Source organism: Engystomops pustulosus, chromosome 7, assembly GCF_040894005.1.
Source record: "Engystomops pustulosus chromosome 7, aEngPut4.maternal, whole genome shotgun sequence".
Lineage (NCBI taxonomy): Eukaryota > Metazoa > Chordata > Amphibia > Anura > Leptodactylidae > Engystomops > Engystomops pustulosus.
Genome location: NC_092417.1, coordinates 38,775,400 through 38,789,031, shown reverse-complemented (window position 1 = coordinate 38,789,031; position 13,632 = coordinate 38,775,400). Strand labels below are relative to the sequence as shown.

General features: G+C 42.9%; 1 protein-coding gene across 2 annotated transcripts; it reads right to left on the bottom strand.

Annotated features, from left to right (window-relative positions):
* Nucleotides 1-289: 289 nt before the first annotated feature.
* Nucleotides 290-13,335, bottom strand: EAPP (E2F associated phosphoprotein). Of its 2 annotated transcripts, none has more exons than XM_072115521.1 (7): nt 13,194-13,335; nt 11,198-11,319; nt 9,467-9,648; nt 5,677-5,772; nt 4,449-4,578; nt 933-1,058; nt 290-842 (listed from the first exon to the last, which is right to left on the bottom strand). In XM_072115521.1, the coding sequence occupies exons 2-7, from the start codon at nt 11,269-11,271 to the stop codon at nt 572-574; spliced, it is 879 nt and encodes a 292-aa protein (XP_071971622.1). In that variant the 5' UTR covers nt 11,272-11,319; nt 13,194-13,335; the 3' UTR covers nt 290-571. The 2 variants fall into 2 exon arrangements, with proteins under 2 accessions (XP_071971622.1, XP_071971621.1); XM_072115520.1 differs by lacking the exon at nt 13,194-13,335 and adding an exon at nt 11,805-11,948.
* Between the last annotated feature and the right edge of the window lie 297 nt (nt 13,336-13,632).

Below are 13,632 nucleotides of genomic sequence, written 5' to 3'. Positions count from 1 at the left end.
TTACAAATTCCACATTTTAAATGTGAAGACTTGAACCGATCTGAAGGAAAATAAATTAAGATTATGGGGGAGATTCATCACAAGTCTTTTAGAGCAGAACTGTTCTAGTTGACCATGGCAACCAATCAGAGCACAGCTTTCATTTTCCCACAACAGTTTTTAAAATTAAAGCTAAACTGATTGGTTTCCATGGGCAACTATAGCAGTTTTACCTCAGACCCTTGATGATAAATCGCCCCTTAAGGATCCAGAGCACAGACTAACACATTGTAAAGGAAAGTATTGTAGATTACAGGTACAAGGTGTTTAATGCCATTAACCCCTGCAGGGACTAAAGCTCTGAGTCTATGGAATGATTTACCAAAAAAAAAATATACATGTCAATGTCTCCATTTCTCTTTGCAATCCCTCCTGGGATAAAAATCCACGTAATGTCCATTGGACTTTCGTCATCGGGAACATTAAAAAAAAAAACACACAACACAAAAACGAAATTATAAAAGAAAAAACAAAACAAAATTAAAACCGCAAGTGCTGTGCAACACGACGAGCAGAGGAAGTCCCTGCCGTCCTAGTTGTGGCTGGCTAACACATTGAAGAAGTGGTAGACTTCCTCTTTGTCGTAGACGGCCACTTCCGTGGAGCACTCGCTGCACATGACCGGGTGGTAGACGTCTGTACTCTGCGTCTCCATCGCTGTATTCGCAGGGGGAGTCTTCATCTTCTTTCTCTCCCTCCGTCTGCCCTTTATGGGCTGTTCTGGGAATTTTAAAACTTCTGCCTTGTTGACGGTGCAGTTCATGACAAACATGGCTCTGTACTGGGTCCTGTAAGATTCGTGCCTGCAAAAGGAATAGAAAAGCACATCACATGTATTCAGCCAGAATAGAACATATATCCATCCCACTAATACACATTATACGTGTACATACCTCTGGCAATCCAAGCAAAGGGTGGTCATACACGCCGGGCAGTTTAATATGGCATCACTACTGGGGAGAGGTTTTTTTTTGCTCGCCTGGTTCTGGGATTTCCTTGGTTTAGAGATATTTGTGTAACTAGAAATAGGAGAGACAGATTAGATTTATTAGTGATCACCAATATCAGCCCCACATCCCTGATCCAAAGACGTGCATTACCCCACCCTGTACCCCAATAATAAATGAAGCCATTACCTCAATACAAAATCTGAGTAAACAAAATAATAGTCAGTTTCTTCCCACATAAATGAAATACAAATTTTCTTTTAAAGGGAGCCTGTCACCAGGGATCTAATTTTCACTATAGAAAGGCAGATTTGCACTGCAGCTGTAATGGACTTCTGTAACCTATTTTCTATTGTAACCCAATTATATTGTAATGCAAATACAACTTACCTTGCATCCTGACAGAATCATCTGTGTAGTCCCAGGGGTTGGGCTTTGGTTTGGATGCATTTAAAAAAAAACAACATGTGACTTGTCAGTGCTGCAGACTCCTCAGCTCTCAGCCCCCACCTTTATGCTTCTGTATAGCTCCACCCTCTCCCACTGATGTAACCTCAGCAATTTGTGACCCCTGAAGGAGCTGTACAGGAGCACAATGGTGGGGGCCAGGAGTCTGCAGCATAGAAAAGTCACATCATTTTATAAATGCCTCCAAACCAATGCCCAACCCCTGGGACTACACAGAGGATTCTGTCAGGATGCAAGGTAAGTTGTATTTGCATTACAATATAATTGTGTTACAATAGAAAATAGACAGGTTACAGAAGTCCGTTACAGCTGCAGTGCAAATCTGCCTTTCTATAGTGAAAATTAGATCCCTTGTGACGCGGCCCAAGGGCTGCATTGTCATGCCGCTACCATTCAGGGGGCCGCACTATTAACAAAAACCCTAGATGCGCCAAAAACCATAGTACAGACTAAATATCCCCCAGAAACCACAACTGCATAATTCTGTATTTGTATAATAAGTAACATAGACCTCAGAGTAGACTACAATACAGGGCACAAACAAGACAATATTAATGATTGTGAAAAATTGTCTGAACCCATGCAGCAGGTAATTGCTAATAACTGGCTGCACGCAGGGGCTCTGGTAGACCCCAGTATTGTGCCCTCCCTGCAAACAAACCAGGTATTCATACTTATCTGCTGCACAGGGCCAATTGTAGCCTTTTTTCTGCTATAATACTGCCCCCCCCCCCATGTACAAGAATATAGCTGCTATAATACTGTCCCCCCTCCACAGACACCTAGACCCCCAAGGTTGTCTCTCCCCCCTAGTGCCCCCAGTTCTTGGTGTCCCCCCTGCTGCTCCCCCTCCTCCTGGTACCTCACTGTGAGCACTGAGCAGCTCTGTCTTGAAGGAGGGTATATAGGGGAGAAGCCGGAGGGTCACGTGATGATGACATCACAGGTCCTTCAGCTTCCCCTCCATTCAGCAGGGACAGTCCTGCAGTGCTGTGCGCTTATTGCACAGTTATATACCGCGTTTGCCGCGAATCGCGGCAAAAACGGAATGAAATATCGGGCCTGCTGCACTAGAATCTGCAGGCAGCAGGGGGGGGGGGGCTGTAACCTGATGGTCGGCGGGCGTTGTGCACCCCTGGCTCAGGGGTCCGTGGCTTGTACTTTTTATCCTGTGGTATGGTATATTTACTACCTCCTCTAGGCTATAGATTTGGCTATGTGAATACATAACCTTTCTTTTCTTTTGTCTTGTCCGTATGCCTCATCTTACTATGGATTGTACAACCTACCTTTAAGCCTCTTTTCCTTGGCTATTACTCGCTTACAAGTCACTTTTTAACCCTTGTCTTTTGGTCCACTCATTATTGCATGTATTTTATATGTTACTTCATTGTGATTAATAAAGATTATATTTGTAATACTTATTAGAATTTACTTTTTGCCACTTTTTGGTTCAAACATTTGGTGGTTCTTAGAGAAAGCAGAAAGGTTTATTTGCACTGCAGCTGTAATAAGCTTCTGTAACCTGTCTTTAGTGAAAATTATGTCCCTGGTGACAGGTTCCTTCTAAACATTGCGTCCAGTGGAGAATATTGTGCCATATAAATGTAATATGGCACCAGGCTAAACTGGCTATAATACACTCACCAGCCACTTTATTAGGTACACCTGTCCAACTGCTCGTTAACACTTAAATTCTAATCAGCCAATCACATGGTGGCAACTCAGTGCATTTAGGCATGTAGACATGGTCAAGACAATCTCCTGCAGTTCAAACCGAGCATCAGTATGGGGAAGAAAGGTGATTTGAGGCCTTTGAACGTGGCATGGTTGTTGGTGCCAGAAGGGCTGGTCTGAGTATTTCAGAAACTGCTGATCTACTGGGATTTTCACGCACAACCATCTCTAGGGTTTACAGAGAATGGTCCGAAAAAGAAAAAACATCCAGTGAGCGGCAGTTCTGTGGGCGGAAATGTTGATGCCAGAGGAGAATGGGCAGACTGGTTCGAGCTGATAGAAAGGCAACAGTGACTCAAATCACCACCCGTTACAACCAAGGTAGGAAGAAGAGCATCTCTGAACGCACAGTACGTCGAACTTTCAGGCAGATGGGCTACAGCAGCAGAAGACCACACCGGGTGCCACTCCTTTCAGCTAAGAACAGGAAACTGAGGCTACAATTTGCACCAGCTCATCGAAATTGGACAGTAGAAGATTGGAAAAACGTTGCCTGGTCTGAGGAGTCTCAATTTCTGCTGCGACATTCGGATGGTAGGGTCAGAATTTGGCGTCAACAACATGAAAGCATGGATCCATCCTGCCTTGTATCAACGGTTCAGGCTGGTGGTGGTGGTGTCATGGTGTGGGGAATATTTTCTTGGCACTCTTTGGGCCCCTTGGTACCAATTGAGCATCGTTGCAACGCCACAGCCTACCTGAGTATTGTTGCTGACCATGTCCATCCCTTTATGACCACAATGTACCCAACATCTGATGGCTACTTTCAGCAGGATAATGCGCCATGTCATAAAGCTGGAATCATCTCAGACTGGTTTCTTGAACATGACAATGAGGTCACTGGACTCAAATGGCCTCCACAGTCACCAGATCTCAATCCAATAGAGCATCTTTGGGATGTGGTGGAACGGGAGATTCGCATCATGGATGTGCAGCCGACAAATCTGCGGCAACTGTGTGATACCATCATGTCAATATGGACCAAAATCTCTGAGGAGCTTCCAGCACCCTGATGAATCTATGCCACGAAGAATTGAGGCAGTTCTGAAGGCAAAAGGGGGTCCAACCCGTTACTAGCATGGTGTACCTAATAAAGTGGCCGGTGAGTGTATAATCACACTGAATGAATATGTAGCATATGCATCATCCATCACATCAATGATGCGGCCCCTTGCTTGTTGGATACATGTGATAACAATTTATAATCATATTATCTTCCAATCTAATCCAATGACACGACCTGTGTCCGAGCCTTACCTCCTCCTCCTAGCATCTACCCATTGCTGATCACGGTCGTCCTCCTCTGGATCATACAGCAAGTCATCATTAGTCAGTACTTTATGTTTAGGTTTCTGTTTCAGATTTTGCTTTGTTCCTTTTTCTGCACCTGAGAAGAAATTTGAAACAATGAATTAGTATTAAAGATCAAAGGGTTCAGCGATTACAATTTTACTAGAATCAACCAGAAGGTGGAATTTGGGAGAATATGAAGATAAAATGTACATTTAGTAATATAGTCCACATAGCCAGCTGCATCTCTTACCTTTTTTTTTTCTACGTAAACTATATTTACAGTTATATAGAAGATGGTGAACCTTTTAGAGAATGAGTGCCTGAAAAACATCCAAAACCCACTTCTGTATCGCGAAGTACCAACACGGTAATTTAAGCAGCATTATTGCTAAATGATCTGCCACAGCTTTCAGGGTGCGGTCACACGGCGCGTTTTGGTTGCGTTTTCAAACGCATTACAACAGCTGAGGAGAGGAGATTTGCCTTAGTACGTTACATTTGCGTTAACAAAACGCAGTGTAAACGTGAAGTTAATGCACACGTTAACAACATTTAAGTGTTAATGCATGGTTAACGTATGTGTTAACACCATGTTTAGATTGCGTTTTGTAAACGCAAATGTTAACAGTAATGTAATTAGACAAATCTCCTCTCCTCAGCAGTTGTAATGCATTTCAAATCGCAATGAAAACTCAACCAAAACGCACCGTGTGACCGTGCCCTGAATCGTATCAGCAGCTTGAGGTTACCAACACGGTTGAAAATTGGAGGAAATTCTGATTATCATTGTGGCATCCCTCCAGGGCCCCCCTGAGCAGCAAGCATTGTGTGGCCCACAGCAGGTACTACAAAGATAATCCAGCCCTCTCCCAGGCTGCCCCTGATGTGTCGCTATAGAATAGCCTGCCTTGCACTGCATCAGGATGCGTTGAGTCTTTTCAGGCAAACTCTGTTCTGGGGCGAAGGCTTGAGCGCCTACAGAGAGGGCACAGTGTCACCTCTGCTCCAGATAGATATTTGAGCGACTTTCATGCTTTCTGAACATATAAAGAGAACCTGCATGAAGTCCAGGAACACTCTTTGATGTAACAAATTCTTTAGATAGAACATCCACATACATAGCACTTCATAATAGAGACATGTTAATAGAGATGTCCTGCAACTCATACCATTACCAATAAATCCATATTACCTTCTTCATCAGAGTCCGAGTCAAAGTACACATCGTCATAATACTGCTGCGGCCTCCCGCCTTCTGCTGATGTCCCGGCAGCGCTTGTAGAAGCATCTGGAATACAAATCCTTTATCAATCATTTACTCCACCAGATTCACAGCACATGTTCTAATTTACCAATCAACCTGATTTTGCAAATATTTAAAGGCGTTTTCCTACGACATAGAATTCTCACATCTCAATCCCCTAGTGATGTTAACACAAAGATCATCTTAACCCATAACTTTATAGTTTTACTCAGTGTTTTTGCTGTTTTAGCTCCTATCATTCCCTCCGCTGCTCAGTGTAATATCCCAGGGTGTGGGTGGGGCCTCTTAGCAGACACTTTATAACCCACCTAGGTCTGTGGGGTGACAAGGTGGTTACATTATCAGGGTACAGGTGTATATACACTTTCATCTGACTTCTGACATTGTACTAACACAGAGAGAGATGAGAGATGCATGAGATTACAGGCTGACAGATTTTCACAGTGTGAGCTCTGCTACATCTCACAGATATGTGCCTGCCTCCCCCTTCCCCGGATCACTTATCTCCTTATCGTTTGCAGCCTCTCTCTCTCCTCACTATCTCCTGGCAGGAAGTGATCATTGAGTGTCTCTGAGCTCCATGCAGGGGGCGGGGCTACAACCACACAGCAGAGAGACAGAAACTCATCTCCACAATCTCATCCAAGATTGCTGTCCAACCCCAAGTCAGAAGTTACAGGGTCGTATCTAGGGGAAACTGAAGTTTTGTACAGCAGGACTGAGACAGGTTGGGACTTTAACAAAAAGACAGCATTTTACAGATATAACAGTGAATTAGAGAATGAAGTATTTTGCTATACTGAGTACATATAAGAAACTTGCCTTCATGGGAATACCCCTTTAATTAACTGCAGAAAACTTGTAACAACCCCCAAAAGGCTGGAAGTCCTGTTACCTCTTGATATCAGATAATATTAATCATGTAAGAGGTGTGTGAGAAATATTGGCACTATAGGCATCACTATGGGCAGACTACACAAGATGTATGAAAATTCAGATAAGACCAGGTTGTCATCCTGTATACTATTCAGGAGCTCAATGTGACAGGATATGGTCTTACAACAGAACTGCAAACTAGTATAAAACAGGAACAACTGAACCTTATAGCTGCCTCAGCTATTTTCAGTGACCCTATTGACATATTACAAACATTTCATACTTTCCTAAAAGGAAATCTACCATTTCATGCATTATGAAGCAAACATACCTTGACAATGCTGTAGCTACACTGATGCAGAAACATATCTTGTTTAATCCCTGAGCTGAGTGGTTTTGCTGAAAAAAACTATTTTAAAATTAAGATAATGAAGCTGTCTCGCTTGTTTGGCTGTCTCGCTTGTTTGGCTGGCTCGGTGCTTCTCCGCTTAAATTAGTTATGCACTGCACCAGAGGACGCTGTAATCACCGTGTTATCCCAGAGAGGCAGAAGTAATTCAATCGCTGAACCATCCCCCACCAGTTGTGTATCAGTGATCCAGGTCAGGTTGATTAGTCCTATCTGGACTGTTCAGAAAGCTCCGTGTAATGTGTTTATCAATGGCAGGCTGAACCAATCCAGCTTTCCCAAGGTCCTGAATGTTCTTATTGTTTTTTCAGCAAAACCACTCAGCTCAGGGATTAAACAAGATATGATCCTGCATCAGTGTAGCTACAGCATTCTCAAGGTATGTTTGCTTCATAATGCATCAAGAAAAATGGTAGATTTCCTTTAAGAAACACACATTTTCTCAGAATGGTCTGACACTAGCAGGGATTTGCAGTTTTTTGCAATGGTTTTTGAATTAAATTTATTGGGCAGCAAATTTACCTGAAAAAGGTCCAAAGAGACACTACTTTGTTGTTGCCAGTATAATCATATTTTTATTGCAGACAGACAAAGTTAAATCTAGGTACAGGTCCAACAAGTCCTACTTATAATTCACCCACCATTAATGGGGTATTCCCACGAATACAAGTTTCCTATATGTACTGAGGATAACAAAATAACACACTAATTCACTGTTATTAACAAAAAATGCAGCCTTTCACAGATATACCGTATATACTCAGTATGAGCCGAGGCCCCTAATTTTACCACCAAAAACTGTTAAAAACCTATTGACTCGAGTATAAGCCGAGGGTGGGAAATGCATTGGTCACAGACCCCCCCAGTATACAGCCTGCCCCCAGTAGTATACAGCCTGCCCCCAGTAGTATACAGCCTGCCCCCAGTAGTATACAGCCTGCCCCTGCTAGGCGCCGCCCGGGGGAAAAACAATGGCGGCGCCCTGCTGAAGACAGAAGATGGGCACGGATGCCTGAAGACGAGCCGCGCGGACATCGTGGGAGCAGCGCTGCGCATCGGGGCCACCGGAGGGTGAGTATATAAGTTTTTTTGTTTTTTTTTTTAAAGTAATTTTTACTGACTGACTCGTGTACAAGCCAAGGGGACGTTTTTCAGCACATTTTTTGTGCTGAAAAACTCGGCTTATACACGAGTATATACGGTAATTCCAACGTGTCTCTATGAGTCCTTCTGTACACAATTTCAGTTGCTCCTAGACATGACCATGTAATTTCTGACCTGGGGGGGGGGGTCTGGCTGTGCGGCAGGGTTTCTCCCTCTCTCTCTGCTGCCTGCAAACCAGGAGAGAGCTCAGATATTCACTCACTTCCTGCCAGCAAACAACAAATAGAGGAGAGAGATGCTGCAAGATACAGGCAGATAAGTTATCCGGGGGAAGGGGTGACAGGAACATATATGTGAATAGATATGTAGCAGCGCTGACAGTGCGTAATATGCATCTCATCTCTGATCAGTCTCATCTCTCTTTCTATATGTCAAATACTAGTACAATGTAGTAATATGAGAATTTTCTTTTGTGGGAAAACCCATTAAAAGGTAAAAATTATTTTCCGACTCCAAACATTGCAAAAAAAAAAATAAAAAAAATCCCTAGATCAGCGTCCCAACATCCTGTGAAAGAGAAATCCATTGTCTCACTGCAGTAAAAGATATCCTGATCTAGGACCATGATGAAAGAGTCCTGGAGGAAGTCCCCTTCTCATGCCCCAGGTGTAGAAAGATCTCTGTATTGTTCATTCAAGCATTTCCTTTAGATGTGCATGTTCAGCACAGAGCACTAAGCAGACATGTTATGAGTGAACGATACAGGCAAGGGACTGGAATATAACCAGATAAAAGAATACAACAACAATGGAACATTTCTGAAAAAACGGGTCACGTATGAACAGAGCCTTAAAAAGGAATCTACCATCAAAATCCATCCTGATAAACCAGGGACACTTACACATAGATCCAGGCACCAGGACTGTGGTAATCCTCTTATATCTGTTATCCATGGCCTCCTAATGAGCCCGAAAGGGTTTAAGGTTGTAACCCCTCACTGCTCTGTCTTCATAGGTTGTTAGACCGTCTCACCCTCACTGCAGCAGAAAAAGTTTTGGTCCGTGTGGGTGTGTGTTGCTCCTGGACAACGTAGCAGCCTGTGAAGCTGCAGCACAAATGGGCTCTGGTAACACCGCCCCCCCATCCCCCCGAGCCTATCTGACTCATCAGCATAATTTTAAAAGTTGGTTTTAGAAAGGAGGCCATAGAAAAATATAGATTAGCATAAGAAGATACCACAGTCCCTGTGTCTGGATCTATGAGTAATTGTCCCTGGTTTATCATGATGGATTTTCATGTTACCTTTCTATGCAAATGCGATCCACAAACCTGGGCCATGGCTCTGCCATCTCCCCTCCATTGTTTTCATAGTAGAACTGAGCTCCTTCTCCATCTCCTTTTCAAATTCATCTTCACTAGAAGACTCACTTTCCCCAGTAAGACATTCACGGATCAACTTGCGTTTCTGCTCAGGGGTTCCATGTAGAAGAACATCCAATTCATCTTCAGAACTTTAAGTAGGAAGGAAAAATGGTCATAAAATCCCATTAAAGTTAACTAGCACTTAAAGGGGCATTCACATTTTGGACACTTATGGCGTATTCACTGGAAATGTTCATTAAAGGACATCTACCACAAGGATGAAAGATTGCAAACCAAGCACACTCAAGAATTGGTTTGGCTTGTTTTGTCCTTTCACATATAGTCTGCGAAATCATGGACTGACCACAGTCATTTGCCACCAGCCTAGATGGAAATTAAGCATCCTCCCAGTATCTCCTTAGGAGATACTTACCCCCTTTTTGTCCTTGATCGGCTTCTGTAATCACCTCAAAGCCGAGAAGAAATTCAAGCCGTTCACTCTCAGACACAAATAAACTCACGAAAACTTCCGTTCCAAAGAGGTTTACAACAAAGAACCAAAGAGCCATGCCACAGGTGAATGACAGGTTCATGGTGAACAAAGGGTTGTGGCCTCTGTGGGGTTCCTAAAAAAACTAGGGTTTTTGAAACTAATCCGGACATTCTCTGAACTGAGCATAAACAACACTATTATATGAAATATAGAACCTTCCACCAGATTTTCTAAACATGGGTACAAAATTACACATCAATTATGGAAACCACTGCCACTACAGGCAGTCCCCGGGTTACGTACAAGATAGGGTCTGGAGGATGAATTTGTATGTAAATCGAAACTGTATATTTTAGAATTGTAGATCCAGACAAAAAAAAATAAAAAATTTGGCCCCAGTGACAATTGGAGTTTGAACATTTTTTGCTGTAATGGGACCAAGGATTATCAATAAAGCTTCATTACAGACACCTTACAGCTGATCATTGCAGTCTGGGACTATAGTAAAGCATCCAGAAAGCTTCACCAGAGGTCAGAGGGGTCTGTCTGTAACTATGGGTTGTCTGCAAGTCGGGTGTCCTTAAGTAGGGGACCGCCTGAATATACAGTACAAAACACACAAGAGAAAAACAGGAGTCTGATATACACGCCTTTCTAGAAAATTACCTCTACAATGGTGCTCTCAATTCATTCAAGGCAGAGAGAATATATATTTCCTTACACGTACAAAAGGTTTAGAGGATATTCCCACTGATCTCTTTGGATATAAGCCAGCCTGTATGGACATCCTAGTGAATCCTAGGAAAAACACTGATTTATGATAATAAAACACCTCCCAACCATCTTGGATAGAGTGGGACAGTCACAGAATTGTAGGAGGCTGAAGGTATGCAAAAAATTGAATACAATGCTGATACAGGGAGCTGACAGCTTTCCCCATCCCTATTAAAGGGCATCTGTATGAAAATGAGCCTGAGGGGTTCCAGGCTCCATAGGCGTTAATGGAGCATGGAGCCCCTCAGGCTCATTTGCATAAAGTCTTTCATCCTGGTGGTAGATGCCCTTTAAACCTCCGATGCTACAGTGTGGGTAGACATTCTGAGGAAGTGGCTACAGAAAAGGAATACATTACAATGCTAGGGGCACAGCAAGGGCAGTGTTTGTCCACATTTGGCCGGCACATAATTTAGAAGACATGTCCTCACCTGCTGCAGCCACGTTCCTCATCACTGGGTTCCTCAATGGCATAGGCATCATATTCCTGCTGTAACCGGTTCATGGTGACTCACAATCTCCGCAATTCTTAAAATGCATGCGCTCAGGTGACCTACAGGTATAACGACAGGTCAGAATTATGTTACAATCCAATCACCAGCTATAGCAAAGGGACATTATAATAAACCTCTATATAGACAATATATGACAATAGGAATTATAGCCCTGCTCACAAGAGCTTACAATCTAGACCTTGACATGTCCCAGATGCATCATTTATCGCTAACATTTAGTATTATATCATCATTTCTGACTTTCTGTGATGATTATGTGACCCGGAACCTAAATGAAAACCCAACCTAATGCTGTGAGACATAATGCATCCCCATGCAGGCTCCTAGGAAAGCTGAGTTATGGAAATCTAGATTACAGCTGTACTGACATCCATGCTGGTCTTCACCCAGCTTTCCTGTGATGCAATGTGACCCTAACAGATACCTCAGTACCGGAGCGCAGGTCTGACCCACTATACATATATATAACATCTCTCTATATTACACCCGGTTCCAAACAAAAACCTTAACGATTTGATGTTACCTTTTCTTTCCGGCAGAAGCAAACTACCGAAACTTGGCGTCGCACAGCAATGACGTCACGTTCTTCCCGTCGCGCTTGTAGTGACGCTTTGCCGTGTCAGGAGGGGCTACAAGACGCGGTGTAGGCGGAGCTGATATGACGTAGGCACTGCCCGCTACTACAGAGAGTATATATAGTGTCATGGCTGTCACTGATTCTTACATTGTGTTACAACAGATCGGAAGTGTTTATCATAAGTATTGGCGCCGTATAACACCTCTGCTTGCTGCACTTGAATGGCAGTAATCATAGACAATGGTACTGAATAGTGATTAGAAGGATGGGTAGCAGCAAGGTGCAGGCTGGATGCTAAAGTCTCCTTTTTTTCTGGTGTTATTTTAACCCCTTACCTTTTTTCTTTTTTGCGTTTCCATTTTTCACTCCCCGCCTACAAATATCTGTAATGTTTTTATTTTTCCGTGTACAGTGCCGCGTAACATAATGCACTTCATAGTGACAGTATTTAATATTCCATGCCGTGTACTGGGAGGCGGGGGGAAAAAAATCCAAATGCAGTGAAATTGGTGGAAAAATGCATTTGCGATATTTTCTTGTGGGCTTAGTTTTTACATGACGTGTATTCTTTATTCTTTGAGTGGAATGATCACAGGGATATTAAATCTATGTAGGTGTGTTTTAACCCCTTAATGACGCGGCATGAAATGGCTCTAGTGATCAGGACATTTTTAAGTAATTTTCGTACGCGGCCTGCACTCTTAGGAACAAGGGTGACCCAGCCGATCGCTTATTGGAGAGACCCATATGGAGAGTTGCCCGTGTATATGCTGCAGCTGTCACTTCAAGTCTATGGGGAATGGCATTTATTATTTTTGGCACAAGATGTTTGGTTGTTTTTTTTTGGCGCACAGTGATTCTCACTGTGATAATATACTGTGGCGCCTGGTGCACCGCACAAAGAACAGATGAGTTAGAAATGTTATCCACATCATGAAGAGGTTTCGGAATTGGTAGGTTTTCTTTTAGTTGGTCTTATTATGCGCCAATGAAAAGTTTGGGGAAAATAGAAGTTGCGCAACAAACAAAAAAAACCCCTCTAAATTGTGGCAGTGACATATAATATAGCAAAAACAAAAAACTAAGCTGCCAAAAAACTGGCACATAGACAATACTAGATGCCTCCCCTCCTATATGTTTGGTTATATTTGACACTCCCAAGGACTAAAATAGGGAATGTCTGGATGTACACGGCCAACTCTCTTTTTGGTAGGTGGATTCCTGTTCTCAAGACTCGTGGGCCTCCCAGAGGTAGGACATGCATCTCTCAGGTACATTTGATATTCTGTGCAATCTCCTAAATACTATGAGAATATCCCTTTAAAGGAAACCTACCTTTTAAAAATGCACATTCTGACCCACAGGTCAGGTTGAGCTGATGCAGGGAGATGGCTTGAATAGTCCCAGAAAATGCTCTTTTCTTCCGGATAATTGATTCTTATATAATGCTGATTAGCCTTTGGTGCTTCTGTGTCTGTCACACAGTGCGCACCGCGATCCTGCATGAGCTTAAGCTGCGTCCTGAAGGGGTTGAAGAGGAGAATCATATTGGATTGTGTTTCTAGGTAAAACAGAACCAGATTGTTTCATGTTAGTCATGAACTAAGATCTGTATTTAAAAATCACTTTTTTTTATTGCAACTTTAAGGCCCCATGCACACGACTGTATAAAAACAGCCGTATTTGAGAACTTATGCAATTTGCAACATGACCATCCATGTGCATGTCCGTATTGTCCACCGCGCCGCAAGTGAGCCGTGTAAAAATATAGAGC

Excerpts from the sequence above, each read along its gene's own strand:
- EAPP (XM_072115521.1), bottom strand. The coding sequence starts at position 11,271 with ATGAACCGGTTACAGCAGGAATATGATGCCTATGCCATTGAGGAACCC. Across the intron at positions 5,773-9,466 it reads ATGGCAGAGCCATGGCCCAG|ATGCTTCTACAAGCGCTGCC; the intron begins GTTTGTGGATCG and ends TTTGTATTCCAG. Across the intron at positions 1,059-4,448 it reads GTAGATGCTAGGAGGAGGAG|TTACACAAATATCTCTAAAC; the intron begins GTAAGGCTCGGA and ends TCCTATTTCTAG.